The sequence below is a fragment of the Apus apus genome, chromosome 9 (genome assembly GCF_020740795.1).
Source record: "Apus apus isolate bApuApu2 chromosome 9, bApuApu2.pri.cur, whole genome shotgun sequence".
Lineage (NCBI taxonomy): Eukaryota > Metazoa > Chordata > Aves > Apodiformes > Apodidae > Apus > Apus apus.
Genome location: NC_067290.1, coordinates 4,345,096 through 4,370,967, shown reverse-complemented (window position 1 = coordinate 4,370,967; position 25,872 = coordinate 4,345,096). Strand labels below are relative to the sequence as shown.

At 43.5% G+C, this 25,872-nt stretch overlaps 1 protein-coding gene across 32 annotated transcripts in view; it reads right to left on the bottom strand.

The window, feature by feature from the left end:
* MAGI1 (membrane associated guanylate kinase, WW and PDZ domain containing 1) overlaps nucleotides 1–25,872 on the bottom strand; it is a 342,557-nt gene that overhangs the window by 46,730 nt on the left and 269,955 nt on the right. For 15 of the 32 annotated variants that reach the window (XM_051627257.1, XM_051627258.1, XM_051627259.1 and 12 more), the window contains exons 6-12: nucleotides 24,570–24,652; nucleotides 21,287–21,325; nucleotides 16,701–16,758; nucleotides 14,367–14,455; nucleotides 13,207–13,299; nucleotides 9,452–9,634; nucleotides 7,869–8,489 (exon numbers count right to left, since the gene is read on the bottom strand). In XM_051627257.1, the coding sequence (XP_051483217.1) occupies nucleotides 7,869–8,489; nucleotides 9,452–9,634; nucleotides 13,207–13,299; nucleotides 14,367–14,455; nucleotides 16,701–16,758; nucleotides 21,287–21,325; nucleotides 24,570–24,652 (1,166 nt within the window). The remainder of the gene's footprint in view (nucleotides 1–7,868; nucleotides 8,490–9,451; nucleotides 9,635–13,206; nucleotides 13,300–14,366; nucleotides 14,456–16,700; nucleotides 16,759–21,286; nucleotides 21,326–24,569; nucleotides 24,653–25,872) is intronic. The other 17 variants (XM_051627265.1, XM_051627266.1, XM_051627260.1 and 14 more) reach the window with 4 other exon arrangements.

Below are 25,872 nucleotides of genomic sequence, written 5' to 3'. Positions count from 1 at the left end.
TATAATATTATCAAGCTGTTGGCTTGGAAATCAGGTGCTCATACGACAGTATGCTTTGTTTGGAGTTTCTTAGCCTCCCAGGGTTTAGAAAAGCCTATTGAATCTGAATACCAGAGGCTTGAAATGAAGTCAGAAAGAACTCTGATGTGGTATTTTTAAATTTTGGAATTTTGGGAGCTACTTGTAGGCTTTTTAAGGGCTTGGGCTTTTTGAGGTTGATATTTAAATTTGTCACTTACTTTCAACTGGATGCCTTGCACTGAGAAACTCCGGCACAACCTGGTAATGCTAATTAATTAGCTCCCGCAAATGCACAATTTGTATGAACATTAGTAATGCACATTAAATTATTTGATGTCTGAACAAGCTACCAACAATTAGCCTTTGAGGCTGCAGGATCTGTAAGCATTCAAAAACCTTGGTGAAACCCTGCTGCCTCCTGGAGTCTAATGGGAGCCTTGCCATGGAGTTCAGCAGCACCAACATTTCCTCCTTCATGTTTTTGGCAAGCAGACTTATCCCAAGCCTTGTAAATTCACATCATCAAAACCAACTAGCTAATGGCACCAAGATTAACACCTGGAAAGCACTTTGAAGGAGAAAACCACTGAGAAATCCCAAAATATAACATTATTTATAAGACGACCTGATTTTAAATGTTAAGTTGGGCTTATTTTTATCACAAAGAGCAAACAAGTCCCTGCTAGCTTGCTTTACAAAACCAGTTACCAGTGATCAGTGTATGGTGCTGCATAACAGTACACAGCTCTGCCCCAAAAAGGCCTATCTAAGGCTCCAGAGCTGTTCAGAAGAAAATCAGCTTGCACAGTGGGTTGAAATATATGCACATAAGCAATTCTAATAAGGGGTATGAACTTCAGACTTATTAAAAATATTAAAATGTGCAACGTTTCCTTTTTTTCATCTTTTCCTCACTTTGACTGATTTTTAGATCTGCTCCTTGATATATGAGTCCCTCATCAGAACAAGGCTGTATGAGAACAGTAAACGTGACATCAGACTTGCTTTAAAGTCTTGTCAGCTTTTCTGGGCCTTGTTAGAATGTAATTCCACTTAACAGAGAAGAGAACAACAAAGACTGACTGGGTGGTTTGGAAAAAAAAAAAGGATGCAGCTACTCCCAACTAAAGGTTCCCCCAGATCTGCTCCTTCCCTGCACATAATTGGTAAGTTTCAGCAATGTAGTTTTACAAGGATTGTCTATTTTCAGAAAATGAAAATGTAATATTGCAAAACATTTTAAAAAACATTTCATTTCTCATGCAGCTTGTAGCCCAATTCACAAACTTTTCTAATCCGATTCCCTTCTTCCCAGGCAAATCTCTTTCAAGGAAATAGCAACAAAAATTAAAGAGAGGAAACATTGAAGACCCATTTTTAAATGCCAAATGAGATTCCCAATGTAATCAGGAAGCCCATAACTCTGGAATGACAGGGTATTCATTTTGGAATGCAAAGTAATGAAGCTGAAAAATAAATCTTGGCATTACACATAGATACAGATTTCTCAAAATACTTTATACTGAGTGACAAATTGCTGAGAGATTGAACAAATGGGAGATACCTGAGGAGAAGGTACAGGAAGCTTTAGTAGCTGGTGGTGGTTGAAAGGAGGTAAGGCAAGGAGAAAAGTGTTGACTTGAAATGGGTTTTCCAAAAAGAGTAGAGGCCAGTTGAGCGGTCAGAGAGGAATCTGATCTGCTCCTGCTCTGGGGGAGGAAAGAAACTGCCACATTGTGGTGGGCTGGGAAGCAGAGTAAGAAAACCAACCATAAAGGTGGCAGCACAAGGCTGGTTACCAGCAGCTCTGTGCCCAGCAAGATGAGGTTCATGGGGGCTCCTGTGGTTCCAAACTTGGGACAAAGACCTCAGTGTAATCCCTTGCTCCCTCAGCACTAGGAACTGAAAACACTGCTGGAAACGGTGAACTTTTCTTCCCTTTCCAGAAGCTTTGGCACAGGCAAACACACTCTGTGGTAACGGTCAGATGATTCCCAGGTTGTGATCTTTGTCCTAAATGCAGTTTGGAGTCACTTTTTCTCAAATTCTTCAGCTGCTGAGACAGTTTGAAATTTCCTGGCAGCGAGATGCTTAAGTGGCATGACTTTCAACTCCCTCTTCACTGTAAGCCTAAAGGGCAAACAGAAGTGAGTGGCTTGTTCAAAAGAGTTCAAGTCTGCACTGAATAGCTGATTGCAGCTCTAATTACCATGGGTTTACATCATTAGGGATAGCAACTGAAAAGAAGCTCTCATTCCAACAACACTGGGAGATCCTGCACTTTTTTTGTTGTTGGGCTCTTGTCACTAAATGATTCGTTTCCAACACTTCTGGTAAGGACAGGAAGGGAACATTTCACTTCCACGTGAGGAGAGAATCTTGATACATAAGTACAAAGACAACAGTTTTGCTTCTAAGATTCAGACTGATGGGTGTTTGTGGTGGGGCAGAAAGGAGAGAGACAGTAGTGAGGAGATGTCCTCTAAAACCAGCAGCAGTAACGGATTTCACTCAGCTCAGACTTCTAGTGCTCACTGCCACTGCTCACTTATGCCTGAATATTTTTACACTCAAAGAAGTGTCTTTTGATCTCAAAGAACAATCTGATTTCAATCCTACTGTTATAATGTGCTTGCAATTATAATTTATGATGATATATTGTTTGTAAAATTCTCCCACTGTGTCTAAAGGATCTCGAAACTCTCTACCCTGGCTGGGGGAGCCTGAAGCTGCAGCAAGCAGTGTAAAGAAAAAGACATATATCTTTATATTACTGTGCAATGCTTCAATGGCATCGACACAAGATAAATAGAGGGGGAAAAAAAAATGTCCTTTGATTTTAAGCTACAGTAAGAGTCTTCAAATCCAGAGTAGTTGACTCTAGCATGTATTTTCAGCACAAGAAGAAGGAGTTAACTCCTGTCTGTGGGAAGTGGTGGAGGTTAATTACCCTCACACACCAAGAGCATCACTGGAACAGCAAGGGAGGGTCCATCTAGTTAAGTAGACTTAATTAGTTTATTGCTTTAGAGCTTTGTAAGTTTGTTCCATTGCTGCAAATCTTTGGTATAATCATAGGTATCACAAGGACCTTCTTAAAACCACTGAGTCAAGGACCAAACGAGCAGGACCTATTGGCAAAGGCCTCTCCCCACAAACACCTTCCATTCAATTGAACCTCAAACAGGGGTAAATTCCCCTTTTGGGGATGGACTTTACTTTGAAAAGGAGGTAAGCACTCAGGAGCCCACTGCTGGGCTTTTAGACACATAGATGTTGCATAGGTCCTTCCTGCAAAACACATGTAGTTTTGAAACTCCAGCCTGTATCTCATGTACTTCTCAAAAGTCTGATTTCCATTCCCCAGTGTAATGTGAATTTGGCAGCAGGGAAAGCTCATACTAGCTCCACTGATTTCCACATGACATGTGAGTGACATTTCACCTGCACGCTTTCACTTTGATCTGGAGCAAAGTGGGAGCCCATCTTTGAGGGGATTACGCAGATCAGGCTCCAGGTTTCTGCTATTTTTGACCTTTCAGTGAATAAAGATGCTGGTGAGCACTCAATGAAAGCTTTGAAGGGAAACTGCCCATTTAAACCTGCATGAAAACTGCTCTGCTTGAATCTTTTAACTGAACACAAACCAATCACAGCATTTTTGGATGATCTGAAGTTCGAACTAAGAAAAAAAAAGAGGGGGGGGGGGAAATGAATAAAATAATGCTCTTTTATCTGAGGGAATTCCCAAATACATCAATAAGACACAAAAAAGTCATCACTGAAAAAAATGGTAGATCTTAATGACCCCCCTTCCCCCAATAAAAGCACAGTAGTTTTGCAGAATAACTTGTCCTGAAACAGCCCCCCACCTGTCCCAGCACAGACACAACTCCCTGGAACCAAACTCACTTGGGAAGCAGGGAAATTATTCCAACAAAATATTGCTTATATTATGAATAGAATCTGTGCAGAATGGAGAGGTATTTGAGAATTACTTATTTCAGTTGATTACTGTGCATAGACAAGACTCCAATGACAAATGGATTTCAAGTGGCAAATATTATTACCTTCTTTGCTTTTTTTTTTTTTTTTTTTTGAGAAAAGTACTTGATGTACTTGGCAGGTACAAGGCTAAAAGAACCTTCCAAAATAAAGGCGTGCCTTTAGTGGCCTTATTTACAATAGTTCTTTAAAATAACTGAAATACGTAATCACATTGAGCAGTGCAGGGACAAAAACACACGCTTAATTCTGCATTTTGTAACCTGTAGTGCTGTTATACTTTCAAGTACCCAGCCCTCTACTGGACCTGCTGGGTTATCAAGTGTCTCCTCTGCTGTCACAGGCACCACGTCATATCCCCTTCAAATGTGCTGAACTTCACCTTCAGGGAGCCAAGACTTCATGCCTTCCCCAATTTGATTTATGGGCACTTGGGTTGGCACTTGCTGCTTCTTTACATTTTAAGTTACTCGTGGCCAAACACCACCCACTTGTTCTTTGGTCAAAATCTCTTTTTAGTTGAAGTATCTCCTGTCTCTCATGCCTGATAGATGCAATAATTTTGCCCTCTCTATATTAGGAAGAAATTCTTCACTGTGAGGGTGGTGAGACACTGGCTCAGGCTGCCCAGGGAAGTTGTGGCTGCCCCATCCCTGGAAGTGTTCCAGGCTAGACTGCATGGGGCTTGGAGCAACCTGGTCTACAGGAAGGTGTCCCTGCCCATGCAGGGGGTTGGGAACTAGATGATCTCTAAGTTCATTTCTATTGCAAATGGTTCTATGACACTATGATCCTTTCATTTTCCTAAGCAAAGCAGCTCTTTCTATCTGGTCTCCTGTACAGCAAAATTAGCAACTCTGCACCCTTCCTCTACTTGGAGCTCATCCTTCCTGAACCCCTCAAGTGTTGAAGTCCAAACTGTGAGAAATACTCAGCAATTCATAAAATTAAGCCCTAAAAAGGGGAGGAGGAAGGGGAAAATAAAAAATTAAACCTGAACTTAGATAGGGCAAGCTGTCTATGGGGCCTCTTGAAAGCAAAGTCTGAAAGACCTGACATTGTTCCTCTTTTAATGAATTTATCCCCCTGCCTCAATCTTGTGTGAGTCCTGCAAATGATTTTCAGGTAACACGTGAGCAGCCAAGCTCACAGAGAGGGCATTTCATTTTCATCCTTCCTGAACTCATCCTTCTGCTCCTCACTCAAAGACAAGTGCAGGACTCACCCGCTCCCACAGCTCAGCACTTCAGCTGAATGCACATCTCAGGAAACATCCTACAGGCTGCTCTCAGCAGCTGCGGGTTTGGATTTTTAACAATTAAACCTCACTGTTGGGAGTGCAGCAGCAGTTTGGAGCAGGCAGAGCTTTTCCTGTATTTTAAACATCTCTTTCTGATATTTCTCTGCCTGATTAGTAATGGCTTCTGACAAATCCTTTCGACAGCTCTGAGCACCAGCCTTACTGTTACAGGGATGCTCCATGCAAAGCCTGACTGAACCCAAACGTTAGTTTAAATGCAAGGGTGCCTGATAGATCTGAGCATTTTCCTCACTGGACACCAGGGGGAGGAGGAGGAAAGGACAACTGACAGCAAAGCTAAAGAACTGCTTCAAGAGCCCTGAAGGAGCTTATCAGACACTGGAGCCAAATACATTTGCTGTAATCGGATCAAAAGAAAAAGTGGCACCTTGTCTGGGGGTAGCACTTCTGATAAAAGGCTTGGCAGGGTCAACACGAGGTAAAGCTACAGGAGAAAGGACTCAAGTGCAGCAACACTCAGTGCCAGATGCATTTTAGCTAGCTCCATTTTACAAGCTTTAAACAAACCCCCCTGTTTCTGATGCTGGGGCTACTGTTGCTGTCTGTATTCTGCTCAGCTCCTGTGCCACAGCCCGGGAGCCTTTCAGCCAAGCCTTCTTCTGGATGTGAAGAAAAACGTGTTTCAGTGATTAACCTTGGATGCAGGGCCACCACAGTTCCTGACTCCCATACCAGGAGAGCGTGAAATTTGGAACTGCAAGTGCTCTGTGCTGAGATGGAAATGTCAGGACCCTGAAGAAGGGAGGGAGGCAGTTCAAGGGGATTGAGATGGCATCTATCCAGGCAGGTGATAGCAAATGCTCAACATGTGGTTAGTATCTTGATTAAATAATAAAAAAAAAAGAGATTCAGCAAGATTACCAGGGAACTACTTACTATCTTATTAAAACTAAACTCTGCTTCTATTTCCTCATCGAATCTTTTCATTAATGCCTTCAAGGCATAAGGAAGATTATTAAATGTCAGCTGCAATTCAAATAATTAATGTATGGTGTTACCAGATATATATAAGCTCTCCAGAAGGATTAATAATAGCTGCTATTTTTCTTCCAACCATATATTCTCCATAATGCATACATTAATCATGAGAACACAGTGCATTTTTTAATGCTCTCCAGTACTCAAAGTCTTTAAGGAACTCACCCTCTGAAAATTGGAGAATTCTTAATATATTCTGTTCTCTACTTTTTAATTTACTATCTAAATAGGAAAACTCAGAAAGCACCTGGAAAGGAAGGAGTATAAGAAAGGCAGTGCTTTCTCCAGAGCTGCTATTAATTGCAGAATCAATGTCCTCAATTTCTTGAAATAGGTCTTCAAAAACAACAGACTAGAGTTGTCAATTCAGAAAGCAGCTTGTCCCCCATCAAAACGGACTGGCTTTTCTTGCTGACTTGTTACAAACAAAACACTTTAGAAAAGGCATCAGAAAAGTACTTTTATATCAAACCCTCCTCCCAGAGCTGGCTGGGGGCTGCATTCGGCACCTACTTGTCAGCGTGACTCTGCCTCTGCATCGTGCCCACCCCTGCAAGGTGCTGAGCACCCACCAGCAAGTTGTCCATAAAACCTGCTGCATGGGACAAGGAGCACAGCAGGGCCAGGAGGGTTGGCCCTCTCGGGTCCCTGCTGCCAATGCCAGAGCAAAGAGGGGGAGAGCTGACAGGGACTCAACAGGTGACCCGGACCTCCCCTGCAAGCTTGACACTAACTCGCCCAGTAATTTCAACACCCAGGCTGCCAGCGTGCTGGGTGAGGTGGGTGTGCTGCCTCAGGTCACTGCACACCTGCTATGTGCAGGGAAAAGGTTTCTGTGGATGGACTGATGCCACTGCCCAGTTTCCTCCCCACCAGGCTCCCCCATGGGCTGCAGACATACTGCCTGTAGGGTGTGTTTTGTACCTGCTGGTGGCTCTGCAGCAATGCAACCAAAAATGAGCTCGGGTCCTGATTGCACAGCAAATAAACATGTCCAGAAGTAACATTTCAATTGCTTACAATGTAGAGAAGTTTATATCCTCTCTTCCAGTCCCAACTGTATGTCAGGTGTGACCCTTTCCCAGTGAAGAGTCATTGCATGGCTGATTGTGAACACTTCAAATTACAGAATGTAGCACCAGCCTCTTCCATCTCCCAAAATGGCTCCAGAAATGACGATGTTCCATTTAAAATAATTAAGTTTAACAAACATGAGATCAGGGTTTGTTCTGTAAGTAAAACTGTAACCATACTTGTAACTTTACCACCCATCTGTGCGTTACCAGATGTGTGTAGTGTATGTGAACATGGCAACTACATGCACGTTCCCCCCAGTGCAGCTTCAAACAATAACAAATTTCAACCACCTCTGTGGTGTGACCACTGCTAATTTGGGGCAGTTTGTACACCTCAAGGACACAAGCCATTTCTCCAGAAAAGCTTAGGAGAGCCCTTTTTTTCCTGACATGCAATTAAAAAAAAAAAAAAACACAAAACTACACTTTCAAGAAGAAAAGTTTTAAAGCAGTTTTGGAAGACTCACCTCCTCGCTGCACAAGCAACGTGACTTCGCTTCCCTTCGGACATTCAATCAGCATATCCACCACCTGGTTGTGAGTGAGGCTCTGCACATTCTTCTTGTTGACTTCCACTATGAGATCGCCCTCCTTCAGGCCGCGGCACCGCGGGCTGTCCACGATTTGTTTCACTCTTTGGCCCCCCCCACCAGGACTGTCCGCAATAGTAAACCCAAAGCCCATAGGCCCTTTCACTATGTGCACAGTGATGAGTTCAGGCTGCGTTGCTATCGAAGACGCCAGAGAGACGGTGTCGTTGGGGTAACCGTGGGGTCCGCTGGAGGAGACCTCAGCTGGGCTGCTGGGTCTCACTTCCTTTGTGCCGTTTACTTTCCCTGTTTTACTACTGTGGCTGGCCGGGGAGTCATAATTCTCCTGCCCGTTCACGATGATGGGCTCTTTGTCCAAAATGGCCACGGAGGTAACCAGGCTGGTGTTGGGATCATCGGGATCGAAGGGCAGGGGGTAGCCGCGGCACAGCTCCAGGTCGACGCTGGCGCCGATGGGGATGGACTGGAAGATCTTTACAACTTGAGCGTGAGTGTGTCCCAGCACACAGGTGTCGTTCACACTGACTATGACGTCCCCTGCAGAGGACACAGACACACACACACACACCAAACACAAACGTTGCTGTGCAGCCTGGAAGGTGAGGCCGAGAGCATCCACAGGTACCGCGCAGGTAAAGTGCAGCATCGAAGTATCTTTGCCAGGAAAAGGAGTGGTGACAGCTGGGCAAGCAAGAACTATCTGTACACAAGGTGTTCTGCATGAAGCCTTTATGTACATAAATGTATTTGAAAGTGAAAATGGAATTGGCTCATGCAAAAAATTAATACATTCAAGTGATGGTCTATGGCCCATTTAACGGTTATTTAGAAGCCCGGCTCTCACTGTCACACACTCTGCTCCACTGACATAGGATAGAAACAAAACTGAGAGCACAGGAGAGCTGTAACAGGAGGCTCTCAAATACCAGCTGCTCGAATACACTGCCACGTGTCATGTCTCAGACACACTCTATCCTGAATTCTAGGTATCAATTAAGTTATGGCCCTTGTGCCTCCACACAGGGAAACGTAAGCAGCCCACTCCTCTGCTCATTCCCTGAGAGCAGCTTTGGAGAGGGGGTGAGCAGCATGGCAGATACAAAGACACATAGTGATGCAGCCCTACAAAAATACTAAGAGTCCTATAAAAATTACGACAGCCACACTTGTGTCACAGGGGAGCAGTAACATGCAGCCTGATGCAGGACCCTACCACTGCTGGCTCCTCTCCACAGGTCAGAGTGAGAAGAGCAGGAGCTGGCAGAAATCCAGCTGGATATTTTGAGACCTGAAGTGATTTTCCAGCATGTGAAGTGCCTTCCTCTATAAGATTTTGAACATATCTCTCAATGTATCTCATTTCCCTGCTGGTGGGAAAGCTGAACGCCTTTCCCCAAAGAAGGGATAAGGACTAAAGTTCTTTCTGCACTCCACATCAAACCAGCTGTGAAAACATAAATCAAAGAGGTGGTGGTGATTTTGATTTAAAGCATTGGTACCTGTTTCCATTTTGCCATCCAGTGCTGCAGGGCCATCAAGCACCAAACTTTTGATTTGGAGAAATTCATCTGGCTCATCCCCTCCAACAACGGTGAAGCCGAAACCCCTGCTGCTTTTCCTTAGCTTGGTGTGGATGAACTTCCCTTTCAGCTCAGAAGGGTTTCGTGTAAAAAAAGGTTTTCCTGTGTAGGAAGTTGGGAAAATCTGTAAGCAGGCAGGCAAAAGTGTTTGATCTGTTATTGTTCCTCTGCCCCCTCCCTACTCTAAGAAGCACATGGACAAACAGCAGTGGGCTGGGACAGGACTGAACTTCACTCCAGCCTCCTCTCACCTCGTTGCACTCCACTCAAGTCTCCCTCGATCCAATCACACAGGAAAAAGAGTGCCTGGTGCTTTGTTACCTGTGGTTGTGCACACCAAAGCCCCCAGGCTACAAAGGGGAAAACTTGGATGCTTTAAGGAAGGGAGTATCTTAAAGCTGGCAGTGCTCCTTAGATACGTGTCTTATCTCTGAGGTGCTGACATCCACCCCAGGAAGGACCAGACAGGGGCAGAACAAATGACTCCTACAGAAGGAGTCTGCAGCAAGAATTTCTGCAGAAAGGAATATCATTGTTTTTCACCACTTGCCCTTCTACCAACCCACTGAGCCAAATCCCACTTTAGCACAACACTCCTGGCCCCACCATCACTACCACCCTGGCACCTCCTCTGGTGAGAAAGGGAAGGGTGCTGCTGTTGTTCTTCAGACATTGTTTTGAAGTCTTTCTCTTTCCTTTCTGCTCCTTGCCTGTTGTGGATGCAACACTGCTGTTGTGGAGTACGGATCAAAAAGCTGCCTGGGACCAGAGCAGCTGTGCTGGAGGGTTGTTAATGCTCCCTGGGGGCATGGTTAAGAGGGAACAAGGTGCTCCAAAGACAAAAGCACTTCCTTGCAAAGCGTGTTGCCCAGGCTCGGAAAAGGAACCACAGCTGCTGTACTTCACAGTGCCAACACTAAACACCTTTGCACTTTCAATTGTTTTCAATGCTTAGAGGGGAAAAAACTGTGCCACTAAGCCCTCTGGTGACAGCTCCAGGATCAGCAGTGTGTATCACAGCCAGGAGAGCTGCTGTACTCTAAAAAAATGTCAGCAGTATTGCCGTGGGGCTCTGTTTAGAAAGGAGACCTCAAGGGAGAGTGAGGAGATTTGAGACTTGTAGGCCTTTGACTGAAGGGAAAAAAATAATATATATTTGAAGATTATTCATGAGGGGGCAGCGTGAGGACTTGCAGCCTTCTGCCTTTGAAGGGTGGCCCTGGAACACAGCAATCACTGTGGGCAGATGCTCTGCTCAGCCTCTGAGCTGCTAAAAAGCCTTGACTATTAAAGTGCAGCCCAATGTCTCAGGTAGCAAACACAGCTGAGAGGCAGCGTGCAGTGGGGTTTGGTCCTCTGCTGATTTCTGGTTCCCAAGACAAGCAGAACAAGCCCAGCTTGCTGGTGTCTGCCTGCAAACACGGGGTGAACTTGCCCTGTAGCAGCAGGATAGCAGCGCCACAGGCTATGTCCCACCTACATCATTTGGGAGGGGATCATATTTTAAATGAGTGTATCTACAAAACTCCAGCTGGGAGAGCAGCGCCAGAGGCACAAGGAGGAGTCCTTGTGCCCATGTCCCCACCAGCAGTGCCACCAGTGGGAGAGATGGAAACCCCTGAGCACAGGGTGAGGGGACAGGGAAGCTGGAAACAGCTGCTGCAAATGGGAAGAGAGAGAAGAGGAAGCAGCACTGAGAAAGGAAGAGGAAGGAATGAGAGAGAGGTGAAGACATCAGGGGATACCTGGACATGTCACTCAGAGTGGTGCTGAGACAAGCTCATGTGCTCCTGTAATGTTACTGTCCAACTTTGTGGCTGGCAGTGGGTGGAGAGCCAAGTAAGGCTTCTGATGCCATCCCCTGTGTGACGGGTCCTTTGCACTGCCATGCAGGGATGCTTGGGCAGCCTTCACTTCAGCCTGACACCACGAAAGGCAGAGGTGGCGTTCCCAGATGTCTCCCCAAGGAATCCCAGCTGTTTTGAGGCACTCTGATGAGATGCCTCACCCAGATGCCTGGTGGTTTGGCTACCAACCACCCCCAGACCTCCCACATTTTTCCTGGCTGTGAGTTTTGGTTACCCTAATGTACTCTAACACCTGTCAGGGTGGGCTTTGGATACTGTTACATTTTGCACATTTGTTTTGGAAGAGCTGACCTGCTGCCACCTGCAGCAGAGAGCACTCCCTGGCTCTTCATGGCAGGAAAAGAAGGCTGGGACAGCAGCACCCTTGCCAGGCTCACCTTTGAAGATCACGGCTGCTCTGCAGAGCACAGGAGAATTTCTCTGTTCCAGCTCTGTCAGGATGAGATGCTCCTAATTTGCCCTCTCCCACCTTCTCCAGCCTCTGGGCAGCCCAGGGCAATGCCATTTGCTAGCTATGCAGTTCAGATGTAGTCAAAGATGAAGCCTACTTACAACCACCTGTAACCACAGAGCACTTACACTGCAACAGGTACAACGGGAACCCTTGCTGGCAACCTGATCTGGCAACGTTTCAGCTCATGCTGCAAATTCAGGAAGGATTCACGCCCTGTCTGGTCAGTTATTTAAGACAACAACTGGTCTGTGAGCAGCTGGCTATACACAGACCTTTGACACTAATAAATAAAGCTGTAATAACCCGAAGTACTTGTGTACAACTTCCAAGAAGGTCTGCAGTGTTTGAACCTATTATCCTTCCCTCCTCATGCAGAGCTTCCCAGAGGAGCATCAACCCAGGTTTTTCAGAAATATGATGGAATTTGCCCCTAACATGGGGCCAAGGCACTTGTGCCTCTTTGCCCTCTGTTACTAAAGGAAGTGAAGCTCAGCACAGAGGCCTGGGAGCTCTGCAGAGCTCTCCAAATGGCAGAGGATCTCCCCCTTCTCAAGCTCCTACAACCTGCCCCAGCCCCACCCCCCTTTTTCATTTTGCTTCACAGCACACAGAAAGGAAAATCCATACAGTTGCAGGCCAGACCTATCCATGGCACTACCAGAACCTGGCTGCTCAGCTGCCACCAGAGCAACCAATATAACCAAGCTCTCCAAAACCAAGGTGCTGCCAAAGACTGCTCATAACCTACTAACACCACTGACCAATTTCCAGGACTTCTAAACTACTTTGACTTAAAACTGTACCTGCCCATGAATGCAGACATTAGGTGATACTGGCTTTTGCTTTCAATCACTTAAGTGCCTTAATCACTGTGCAACACAGTGAGATTTTGCACTGCTTTTTGGGAGGGGATGTTGACCTATGAGAACAGACAGAAATCTCTGCACTAGATCTTATCATAAGAGCCACATTCCAAACTCAGCACACTTTAGAAGGTGTAAAAGCTTCATCCTTACATACCCGTGCAGCTCTGTAGGAAAGCATGTTCTCCTACTTGATTTGTATCCACTGATAAATCTCACCAATGCTGTAACTTTTCACCATGCCAAGACTTAGAATGTTATACAGAAAACATCCCTTTTTTTTGTTACAGGTGATCTTATTTGCTTCTTGCATTTGGCAACAACTGCAGTCACCAAACAACAAGTCTTAAAACGTATAGGAATTCAGATTAGCAGGCAAGTGCCCTGGTGTGTGACTAGTCATGGAAATACTCTCTTTGCTGCTGGCTGAGGGAGTTTAACTCTCAAAACCTTGTTGCACGTTTACAACTGGCTTAACAAGGTTGTTACCTTGCACTGGTGCTTCCCGAACTGCCTCCTGGTTGTTTGAAACATGGTTTGGAGCAGCGGGTGGTGGGAGAGATGGACACTCCTCTGTCCATTCTAGAGAGGGCAGAGAGGGAAATGTTACTGGTTTCACGACAGCACTATGAGCTCCTGCACATGCACACAGTGGGAGTGTAGGGTTCAAGCAGAGGAGATACACAAAGCATGGCAAGAGAGGAAAAAGAGTCACAGAGAGAGGGAATAAAACCAATGGGACGTTCCAAAACCAATTCTGGAGGATTGTCTATGTTCAGGTCAACCAATCCATCTGCTGGGATCCCCTACCTCACACTCAAACTTGGGGCTAGATTTGCATCTGAGTGGTCTCAATATTTAGATGAATATATTCCCCATGGTACTCATGGCACCTAAGGAGAAGAGCTGATGTTGTGGGCAATGGGGCTGCAGAAGGACTGCTGAAACCTAACTTATTTTCCCCTTGGATAGTAACTGCTCTGAAATAATTTGGTGTGAAAGCTACAGAGGTACCAAAAGAAACCCCAAAACAACAGCACCCCCCCCCTGCCAGCCCCCTGCAGTTGGTCTGCATTTTAAGAAAATAACATTACCAAAAAAATGGGGTGGAAAGGAAAATTTTAAAAAACTGTTTCAAAATAATGAAATTGCTTTCAGATGGTAGAGCTTGACAACACCCAAAGGTCTTGGGTTAAAAGTCTCTCATGCAGAGAGGTTTCCCTAGTGCACATGTAAATGCCCACTCCTCACACTCCTCATCCCCTTGGATGGCCTGTGAGTCCCAGTGCAGACTGGAACACCCAGCGCAGTGAGTAACTTGATGGAGCAGATTGAAGAGGAACACACGTGTTTTAGCTGTTCCTGGGAAGCCTAGAAACTTGTCAGAAATAAAGGACCTTCACAGAAAAATCTCTCCCTATTGAAGGGGTGAAAGCTACTCTGTTTAAGTGGCACATGGTTCAGATCTTCTCATTTGCTGCATCTTAGGTGACGGGGCAGATGCAACCTTTCCTATGCGTGACACTTTGCCTTCAGATACTGAGGCCACAAAAGGAAGGACGAGCACATTGTCATGGTGCTGTCACGGTGAAGGAGGGCACGTTCCCTCATGAAAACCCCAACCATCACACCCCCTCAGTGGTGCCAACCTTCTGGTGGCTGTTGCTGTTGCTCAAGCTGTTTCTTCCTCTTCGCTTCAAGAACCGGGTTTTCATATTGCGTCTTCCGGTTGATGTGGCTGCAGATGAAAGAGAGCAATAAATTAGGAAACCCTTCATGTGACAAGTAGGATTGACAGCCAGGGATGAATCCCCTCTGAGAAAAGGAGTAAAGTACCAAACAAGCCCAACAGGATGTGGAGCAAGGCTCACCTAGTCGTGCCAAAAAGCCTATTTAGGAAAACAAGAGGATTTCAGCATTGATATGATGTCTTGAGTAGGGATGGCTAATTCCTTCAAATACATTAAAGTAGTGATCTATCTGTGGAAAATGAAATTAAAGCAGAAAAGGGGCTCTGTCTGATTGTGTTTTAAAAACACAGGCCTTTATCATCCCTGCTTTAATCAGATTCCCAGAGGTGCGATCATTCCCTGGCTCAGTGAAGTTAAAAAACCCAAACCAAAACCCAACAACTGGTAACATCTGTCAGCCATCTGATCAATGCTCACTATTAACAAAGGGCCTTAAAAATAGCTGTGGGATGCAGGCTGTGAGCTGAAAAGCTGGGCTCTGAATGGATCAAAACACATTCAGAATTAGCCACCAGTAAAAGCCCCCAGTGAAACCTCCTTGAAGGGCCACGAGGCAGTTTTGACCTGCATGAGATGCTCAGAGGGAATACTTCTTCCCAGTCTCAGGAAAAGGGGAAAAAATTAACAGCTCAGCCACAAACATAGCAAACAAGCAATACACTCTGCAGAGAAGTGACCATTCTATGAAACCAAAGGATGACCACCAGACACAGATGCCAGGGTGCTGGGGGGAGGCCTCTCTGCAGCTGATGGCTACAGCTGAGATGAGCTGCTCATCCAGCCTTCCATTCAGTGGCAATTTTTCAACAGTCATTTTGCTACAACAAGACAGCAGGTTGACCTCAGAAAATTCTATTAGTTTAAAGCCCATCTTTGTACCCAAAGCAAAATTTACAATTAAGAACTTCCTACTGTATTGTCTCTCATCCCATTTTTCTTTACAAAAAAGCTCTCTGAATGAATAACCACTTTTTTAAGTAATTAAGACAGAAGCACTCTAGATAGTTACATTCAGATTTTTTTTCTGCTAAAAATCAATATTAAATCACTGGAAGAATATTTTAAAAATCAAATAAAAACAAACTCATGAGTTCCATAAAAGATTTCCAATCTTAAGATACCTTCAGAAAGTAAGAAAGAGTGATAACTACTTTAGAAGTGATATAAACTTTTTCATTATACAGTTGTTTTTCAATAAAAACTGTTAAGCAATAATTGAGTGCCTAAATTGGAAGGGGCAAGTGCTCAAATTATAAACATCTTGCTAGCTTATAAATAGTAAGTAAAGCAAACTTATGTCTCATTGCTGCCACTTTTCTATTTAATTTCACCCATAAGGAGTGTCACAAAACTAATGGGCACATATGTGTATATATGCATATATATATATATGCATATATATATATATATAAAAAAAATGACAGGAAAAAATGCTGGAAAGCCTTCTTAGCATGCATTTAATAGCTGAAAAATATTCTTGATGCCTTTGGTAAATAAATGTCAAGCCTTAATTACCCAGTTTGCTAACCTTGTTTCCCTAGACACAGATGGTAAGGTCAGAAATGAGCCAAAGCAGACAGAAACTATTTCATGTCTATTCTGAGGGCTATCATAAGCCATCCTACTAGACAGCAGTATACACATAATTAAAAATTCATTGTATAGGGTCAGTGATGAAAGGAAACTCCGATCTTTAGTTTCCCAAGGGAGCTATCTGACATCTAGATAAAGAAGAAGCTGTTCTAATTCCAGAGAGAGACCCATTAAACCTGTAATTCTAGTCACAACAACACAGCCTGATGCGTGAACCTCTGCTGTGGCTGTTTGGTCCCACAGGCTCATCCATTCCTCTTTTTGAATGTCTTCTGACTTGGAATCAAATTGCTGGTCAGCTTTGCAGACTCTTATTTTGATCATAGGACTATACAAAAGGGATTGAGCTCAGTTAATCGTACCCTTGTTAATGTTCTCTGGACAAAAGTGTTTTGTGAGGTGCAGGAGCTCCTGCACACCTTTCCTCAAGGGTGCTCCTGTCTCCCCTGAGCTCAGCTGTGGACCTTACCCAGGCTGTTCCTGTCTCCCACTGCCACCCCAGGGCATCCCCCGAAGTGCAGAGGGGCCAGGGTTACCTCCTCCTTGGCATGACATGCTACCACCAAAGCACACAGACCACTGCAGATGAAAGGCTTCCTCTGCATGACAGCCACACCAGGACTGGAGAGCAGCACTTACTCTACATAGTAGACACCATATACAGGATCCTCAATTTTCTCCCAACCAGCAGGTAACTCTGGAAATAGAAAAAGCATTACTGAAACCTCTCATGAAGTTTCTTCCGACAGGACCTTCTCAGCATGCAAAACTCATCAGGAGCTCAGACTTTGCTTTGAACACTTTTCAGACCAAGCCCAGGCTCCTTTCAAAGGCTGGCACAGCACAGCACCAACATCACAGCCTGTCCCACCAGGGCTGGGTTAGCCAATCAGTGGGAAGATACCCATGCCAGTCAATTTTAGATTGCCTTTGGTGTTTGGGGATTTTTCGCATTGAATGAACAAGTATCAACAGATTTCTTCCTGGGAGTGCCTCAAAAGTACCCTTCTGGTTTGACCATCATGGCTCTGGATGGAGGCACCAGGTGAGAGGCCAGAGCATTTTACCACCTGCATATGGATTTGGGTGAGGTTCTGGCAAGCAATTGTAGAGCTCTAACAGAGAGACCACTTGCATCTCTGTGCCAGGGCCAAGCCATTCCTGCTCACCACTGCTGAAAGAGTTCTGGTTTACTCCTTTCCTAGGGATTTGCACTGCATCACTCCTCCATGAGCCCAGCACTGAAGTGCATCCTGAACCAGGACCAAGTGAGGTCACCACAAGCAGCCAGCACATGGAATCCACCCAAGTGGGGCTGGCACACTCAGATGGATCCCACTGCACAGCACTTACTGTAAAAACACATATTGCCATAATCACATCTATCAGAGATTTCCTTTTGTAATTAGCATAATTAACAACAAAAAAAAACCACAACCACCCCACATTCTGAGGATGAAATTAACATTTGGAGATGTATCCACTTTTGTTCCTGTTGATTTTCTAGCCTGCACAGAGTGCTCCAGCTATAATTAGTGAATGTAATTAAATCACTTCAGCATCCAATGGAGGGTTATCAAAGCTGTATGTGTTACTTAAGGGCCTGATCCTTGTCCCACTCATTTAAACCTCCTTTTCCTGTTGGCTGTGGGTACTGAAATTATCATCCTATTACCAATACAGGGTGGTGTGTCTGGGTAACACTGTGAATCAACTTGAAAGAAGGCTCCACCCCTCTAAGGACTGTGCAAGTGTGGTCCTTGCCCCACAGACTCTGCACACTCATTTAAATAAAATTAATATTAATAAAAAAGCCATTGTCAGACAAAACAAGTTCAAATATGCAGTAATTCCTCAAAAATTATCACTAAATTGGCAAGGCTGATAGCAAATAATTTATTATCAAATGCAAAGATTTATTGTTATTAATAAAATAAATTGCTGAGCCAATACAATCAACAATGGCCCATTAATTAGAATAAATGTAACTATCTAGTTCTGCCTTTATAGACTTCAGCCATGTTGCCACAAGGATAGAAACATCTCCAGGCTGGAGATGAACAGAATCTATACAGACACACACTCACTAATTACTCAAAGTTTATGTTTGTGTTCAGAATTGGCTGGAGATCAGATGAAATCAATTTTCATGGATTTTGCTCCACATACCCCTTATTTGCAGATGCAAGGCAGGTTTTCCATTCTTATTATTTTATCCTGATTGGGTTTAATATCTTTGGATTCCTTGAGACATAAGCAATTAAATGCAAGCCAGTGCTAACTTTTGGGCATGAAACTACTCCACCATTTTATCAGCAGATCCATCTGAAATGAACGTTTTAGGAACAGATATTCCTGCACACCATGCAAGTGTATGTGAGAAAAAAAGTTAGAAAGCTTGAGGCCAACCTTGAAAAATCTTTTTGCAAAGGGAGCTCTCAGGTTTGCAAAGGAGTCCCACAGGGTGATAACACTGTGGCACTAGCTTGAAGATTTTCAGTGTAATTAAACTATGACCTAGCATACAACCAGGAAAATCACAGGTTGTGGCAGCCATTTCATTCTTTGCACTATGGTGGGACTGGAATGGTAGAGACCAAGCTGGAAAGGAAGACCCAAAAAAAGAAAAAACAGAGGGGAAGGGAGGAGTAATGTATAAATACCTTAAAATGAGCTTTCCACATTTTTTTCCCTGCTAAATATCTTTTCTCTATTTTTGGAATACTACACAGCCCTGACTTTTAATGCTCAAACCAAAATGTTTTGCTTTTCTTTTGTTGACAAAAAGTGTTGGTCTGAAATTTTATTGTTTCTTTGCTTTTCAAGGATTTTAATGGAAGGTCAGAAAACCAGCACTCTTTTAACCACCAAAATGGTATTGTGCCAAAATCTTGCCAGTTTTTTATCTCTGCAGCTTTCCATTTGAGGAACATATTCCTATGTTTTCAGAAGTAACAATGCACAAACCTGCAGCTTTCAGCACAGTACTTGTTGATTACATAGATGGGCTTTCCAACTTCTAAAAGCTTCTGAAATGTTTCTAAAGCAAAAGGCAGTATTTTTTGGCCATGTTGCACAGTCTGGCTTCTTAGCTTGAAATTACTCATCTCCCTTCTCTGCCTCTCCTGCCAAACTGCAGATTACCCAGAGCATTAGATTTTATCACAAATATTAGGCTTCCCAAACCATTTTGCATCATTAGGAGTCTGAGCGAGCCCTATCTTGGTACATCCATGCAGCACTGTGGTCTCAGAGCATTCGTCAGCAGGTCAATCCTATGGACAAATACCCAGTTTTACACTTTCAAGCCCAGGGTAAATACCTGGATTCCTACTGAGATGCTCTTGTTTAGTATCCAGCCCTACAGAGGGGATGGATGGATTCCTAACAATGAACTTCTGCAACCACCAGGGATTTTAGTCATACCTATGCATCACTATAAAGGAGCTGGAGATGACTTCAGGATCCTCAGCTCTTAATGCTCCTGGTGAGTCCAGGAGCATCTGCCCAAGTATATGTCAAATTCTTCTCAGAGATTAAGTTTTTGTGTCCTTTGTATAATCCTCTGCTAAGAGACGTGATAAATTACTCCATATTCAATCCAATTCCTTGAAGAACCAGAAGTTGTGCAAATGCTTCAATTTCTAGTTTCCTTATACTTAGAAAAGAAGCTGTTAATAAAGGAAGGAGCTAAATATCTGGCAACAACCAGTTTATACCCATCAGGGGCAGAGTTAGGGAATGGTTTGTGTGTTTTCATGCCCTCTCCATCATTGCTGTGACAAACTGAGCCACTTGAAAATGCCCTTCTATACACCACAACTTTTGCACATCTCAACAGTACATCAACGGGCTGTGAGCTCAATAAAGATTATCTGCTTCAAAGCAAAGGGAACATCTCACCATGTTCGACCAGGACACTTGTGTACCCAAGTGCCTGCAGAACTGGGGTCAGGCTTAGCAATGAATGAGTTTCCCTGCGCTGATTTTTTTCAGCTCTTCTCTTGCACTAGACCTTGATATCAGACTGAAATAAGGGGACATTTCCATTTCATTACTGCTTCTAAATTTGCTGGGTTTAAAACTCTGTCTTACTTTGGTTCATCCTTTGTGAAGGCCTTAATGAGAAAGTGTTGCAGGTTGTTGGTGTGTATCCACCTGCTTCTGCTGTTACTTGGTCTGCTGCTGATTATTTGTACGAGCTGCACACAATGCCAGTAGGACTGCATTCTTCTTTAAACTCTCATTTCTTTCAAATACTTGCAGTAAAAGAAGTTAGGCCTCCAAAATTATTCCAGGCATATTACTCAGGAGAATAGTTCCTGGACTAGTGTTAAAAGCTCAGTGGATAGCTGCTGACTGAGCAGCTGATGCTGTATCAGTCAGACAGAAGCAGGAATACACTTGCAAGTCATTACAGAAACCAGAGGTTAATTCTCTGGTAATACAACCCTTCAGTATGCAGAACTATAAACAGTAAATACAGTCCTCTTTAAAAGCAATAATAGACCTAGTGGAAATAAAATCCTACTCAAGCTCTCATGCCTTTCAGCTTTCCAAGTGCACTAGAGCATAGCTGAACAGAAATAACAACTACCTCCACCAGCAGTATAAACAGAATGAGCACTGCTGAGATGAGATATCCAGCAGCAGCCTTCACAAAAAGAGGCAGCAAGCAGAAGTGTACCACATCATTGAAAATCATCTGTTTATAGAATCACCTACCGAGGCAAAATTTTCAGCTGTTCCATTCACAAGCCCAGCAGAAGCATCCTATGTGGTACTTACACTTGCTAAATCACTCTTTGCTTCTCTTGTCTGGGAAATGTCTTTGGCTCCAATGAAAAAGCATCATGAGCTACTTGATTTCAACTTTGGCATCTGTAAGCTTTTTCCTCTGGCCAGTGATGCCAATGGAAAAGCCCCTGACTTCTGCAGGGTCCAGGAGGAAGCAATTTGGAACAAACTTTGTAAGATTAAGGCTCTCCAGCTCTCTTCAAACTCTGAACCAGTAAGAAAACACTGTAGAACTGAAACTAGGGGAAAAAGAATGCCATCTGTGCTAGGGGGAGTTTTGCTGATAAATTAGGCTTGTTGAAATAAAATATAAAATAACACAACAAAAACTGAAAGATGCAAAATGATACAAAGGAGAAAGTAAGTAATTAAAGGCTTAAAACAGTGCAGTTGAGGTCAAACATCAAAACGAGAGATGGATGATTTACCTAGTTCACTGTCCAGTTCCTCCGTGTGTACCCCTTCTTCTCCAAGGGAAGAGCAGTAAATGAGACAGAAAAAATTAAAAGAAAATTTCAGATACCAGCACCAAGCAAGAAATTCCCTACAGCAAACAGCAGAACCAGCACTAATTTTCTACAGACCGAGCCCAAGCTTTCCATTTATCACCCTTTAGTGATCAGAATATTGATGGATCTGATGTAGATAATGAAATAACTGGTCCTTGCATTCCCAAAAAAATCTGCATCGATTGGCTACCTTCCATGCCACGGTTTGCTATGGCAAAGTAATACATTTGTGGTGTTCTCACTGTAGAGAAGCTGCTTCTCCCTCAGATCTGCGTGATCCGACCTTGGCAATCCATCTGCAGACACATGGATCTTTCAGCAGGCCAGACCTGAATGCCAATGAAGAAATCTGAGAGGAAAACCTTGCATCTAAATAAGAACCAATGCTGCTAGGTTTTCAAGAAACCACCTGAATTTATGTGCATACAAGGTCCAATTGACTTCAGTGTAATTACTCAGATGATTCAAGACAGACATGAAGCCTTGTCTAACTGGAGGCACAGCCCCCCACTGAAGTCCAGGTGCACTTGGTGAGGCATATACAGGAACACACCAGTTTTAGAGGGGCACCTGAGATAAAGATCACATAATTTTTCAAAGACACAAAGCCATCAATATTCACTGTTGCTCCATTTATCATTATCTGCTCCATATTCATAAGTTAACAGAGACACAGGTGATTAAAGTATTGCTTAGCCTATAAATAAAAATAATGCAGTCTGAAAATGAAGGATGATGACAAAACCAGAACAAAGATGGTAAAAACAATCTTAGCCTTCAAGTATAAGCCACATAGATGAATGAGAGAAGCAAACAGAAGACAGAGTGCCACCACAGCATTGCTTTAGGAAATTTGGACACCTAAAAAACCTATTCCACCACCTGCTTGCAATATCTTCTACCAAAACAGTTGTTTAGGACCATTAGTGTGAAATGTGATGGCAATTTCCTTTGGTAGCCTCAACAAGTGGAAACGACCAAACACTTGTTAGCAACATGTATCCTGACAAAAAAAACATAAACACAAGGCAACTGCACCCAAACAAATCAAAGCACCATCTAACATTTAATAAATCCACAAACAGGATGGGATCAAGCCTGGAAACTCATGTGTGCACACACAACAACAAACAAAACAGAGAAGTCCCACTGGCTTCAATGGAAACACACCCAACAGTGACCCTGGTAAAAAACGTCCAGTTTCTGTGATGCAGTAAAAATAACCTGCTCTTCTTTCTGTTCACCTTGCTTTCTGAAATATAATTATTCTTATGTGCAAAGCAAGAGCAGAGCAGCCAGGCCAAACAGTGCAGTGCCCGGCTGTGCCTGCAAAGCAGTTGGTTTAACTACTGAGTGTTAAAAATCTTCATTAATGGAGTGACTTAGTGAATGAAGGGGTATGGGGGAAGATGAACTTAGCTGATTTTAGTGGCATTTTTGTTTATCAGACCCTTACTCTGCAAGATTATGTACTGCAATAAAAACACACCAGCTGTATGTTTCTAATCCAGATAAACTAAATAATTCCAGCGTTTGTTTTATAGTTGCTAAGAAATACAAGAGAAAGACTTTCCCTCCTGCCAGGGGAACTGTTTAACAGAGGAGCTCAGCCCCCTGCTGCTGGCTCATCCTACTGGCTACTTCTTGTCCAGTGCAGGACATGCCAGCCCCCAGTGGCACTTGCTGCTTGTTGGCATCACCAGGGCTATCGATGTAGTGGGAGACTTGTTGGTAGAGAAGTCAGGACAGAAGTTGTGCTGCAGGGAGAACTACCCTCTGAAAGGGAAAAGCTTATGCCAAATACTTAGCAACCTCCTCTTTAAATTGCCAGTGATGCTTAACAGCAAGGAGCAGGGAGCTTTGTTAGCACATGTTATTATTTCATTTTGTTCCAGTTCTGATTGCCCACTGACACATTCAATTTAGGCACAGAGCAAGGCCTTCATAAACCCAGCTCCCTCTGCTCCCTCCTTGACAGAGGACACCAGCTGGTAAAGATCTGAAGCAGGCATCACCTCGGCATGCTGGGTCTTTGCCTGGGCTTTGCACATCCTTCTGGGTTGGGGGTACCCTGCACTGTGCACTAGGAACTTGGTGATCTGCTTCATCACAGCAGCAAAGGCTGCACAGGCAAATTCTCACATCCTGCAAAATCTCACACGTGAATGAAGCAGAAGTTGAAAAACCACTTGTGCAGAAATAGTACCAGCAGTTCTGGAGGCCAGGTTTGAACCTACTAGTAAAAAGGGATTTAGCTGATTCTTTTCCAAAATAAAATAATAACTCTCACTGAGCTGAGTCACACCAGTAGGAGGTTAATCATATTATCAAAACTAATTTTACAAGGACAGCACCAACACTGACAAAGCAAACTCTTTCACTTTTAAGATATGTCTACCATGATAGCATCGTGCTAACCAAAACATTAGAACACCATCACCTTTCCTGGGCAGTAGATGAAAAATTCCATACACGTTTTCCCAAACATTCAAGTTATTTTCACCATGATCCATCCCCTTTTTCCTCCAGCACCTCCAATAGGATGCAAGGTAAAAAAAAGCCTCCTTGAACAGTCCTGCATTTGGCTGCTCTAAATTGGACAGTGGCTTGCATTTCCAACATCTCAAGGAATACAAAATTAGATCACTGCAAATTTTCAGTGGCAATATTCTACACTTTCCAATGGAATTTGTTTTCAGAAATCACAACGCTAAGTGGACTGTCAGAATTTAACCGTAAAGTGAAGCAATTGAGTTATTTCTGCTCAAACAAGGAAATAACAATGTAACTCTTTCAATTCCTGTGAAGCAGGTGGTTAAAGCATCACACAATGGAGCAGGCAGAGACTCAGTTGCTTTCCTCCTACACAACAATCCAAGGAGCAAACGTGTTAGAAAGCTTTGAGCCTTGTTCAGCATCAGTGGCTACTCAAACATCTTTGAAAAAACAGAGGCCTTTTACTTCTAGCACCTCTGATTTGTATTAAATGATCTGCCATCTCAATGACTATCTTACATACACAGACAGTGATTTTACAACATCACGGATATTGTCTTGATGCACTTACTAATACATTTTTGTTTGCCCGGTTGTTTTTCAGGTATTTCTGAACACAGGTTATTGGAAAGGGGAAAAGGAAAGGAAGAAAGTCACCTAGAAACGGACCAAATACATTACTCATTCACTGTGTTCTGTCTCTTACCATCATCTTCACATTCTTCTAGAGGCTTCTGCTGTTTGTTCAGGCACCGTGGATCAAGCCAAGATGTTGTTTTTGTGTTATGGCTGGAAAGCAAAAATGGAAATATTACCTTTGTTAATAAAGCAGAGCTGAAGTGTCAGTGACATAAAAGTAGATATCCTCTTTACTATTCAAGAGACCTGAAGGCATACTTTTGCTTCAGAAGAAATTACATTACAATTTTAAGTGTTGCAAACCAGTCTACCAAATCACAAAAATCTTGGCATTGAAAACACAAAGGTGAAAAGTGAAAATATACAAATCAGCATTCCTGAATGGAAGGACGCATGTGAAAGCTGCAATATTATAATATTAATTTCCAAACTTTTATCTTCAGCTGTTTGTTTCTTAATTCCAAGAGCTGTCTCTAAGCTATTTGCCTCCTGATGAAAAGACAGAAGTTTCCCTTCTTCTCTAAATCCCCCAGTGACCTTTCCTCCTACAAAAGACCTTCGACATGTGTCTAGCTTTGACCCAACCTTTAGTCAAAAACAAAATTTCTAATGAAATCTCTTAATTGCACAACAAAAATGCTCTGTCAAAGCCTTCGGTGGAAGCTGAACAGATTTGCTTTCAACTCTTCCTTCCTACAAGTCCCCTGAGAGTTTCTTGAGGCCAGTCCCAGTGGTGAAGGCTGCAGAGTAAACTGGCTTAAAATCCATTTTCTAGAAATTTTCTCCCATCATTTCATTTGCATACAAAGACAATTTTGTAACATAACGTGTTTCTACAACCTGGTGTCATCTTAGACATAACCTGCAAAGACAGCCCTCCAGTCCCTGAGGTGTCACTTACCCAGCTTAGCCTTTAACACTGCTTAACAGTTTTAAGTTCCAACACTGTAGTAATGCTATTTACTTCTCCTTCAAGGGCTCAGAGAGGGTTACAAACTTAACCTTCCCAGTCTCATGAAGTGGGAAATGCTGTAATGAGGACTATGACGTCTGAGGAACTGACCAGCAAACTTGTATTTTATTGCAGGAAGAGGGAACTGCTCTGCTCCTAGGATCTGAGTGTGCAAATACAAAGCCCTTGTTTTACACATCCTGCTACCCAGCCCTCCCAAGGCAGGATAAGCAAATGCATTTAGTCCCTTTGTATGCTTTAGAGTAATTAATCACCAACTAGAAAACTGAATGGCAGACATTTAGCAACTCAGGCAAATTAACAGCAATAAAGCAGAGCAGATCTGCCAACTAAGAAAGTCTGTCGTCTAGCAGGAAAAGAGGGTGGTGGGAGGAGAGCAATGAGGTATTTGCATAGT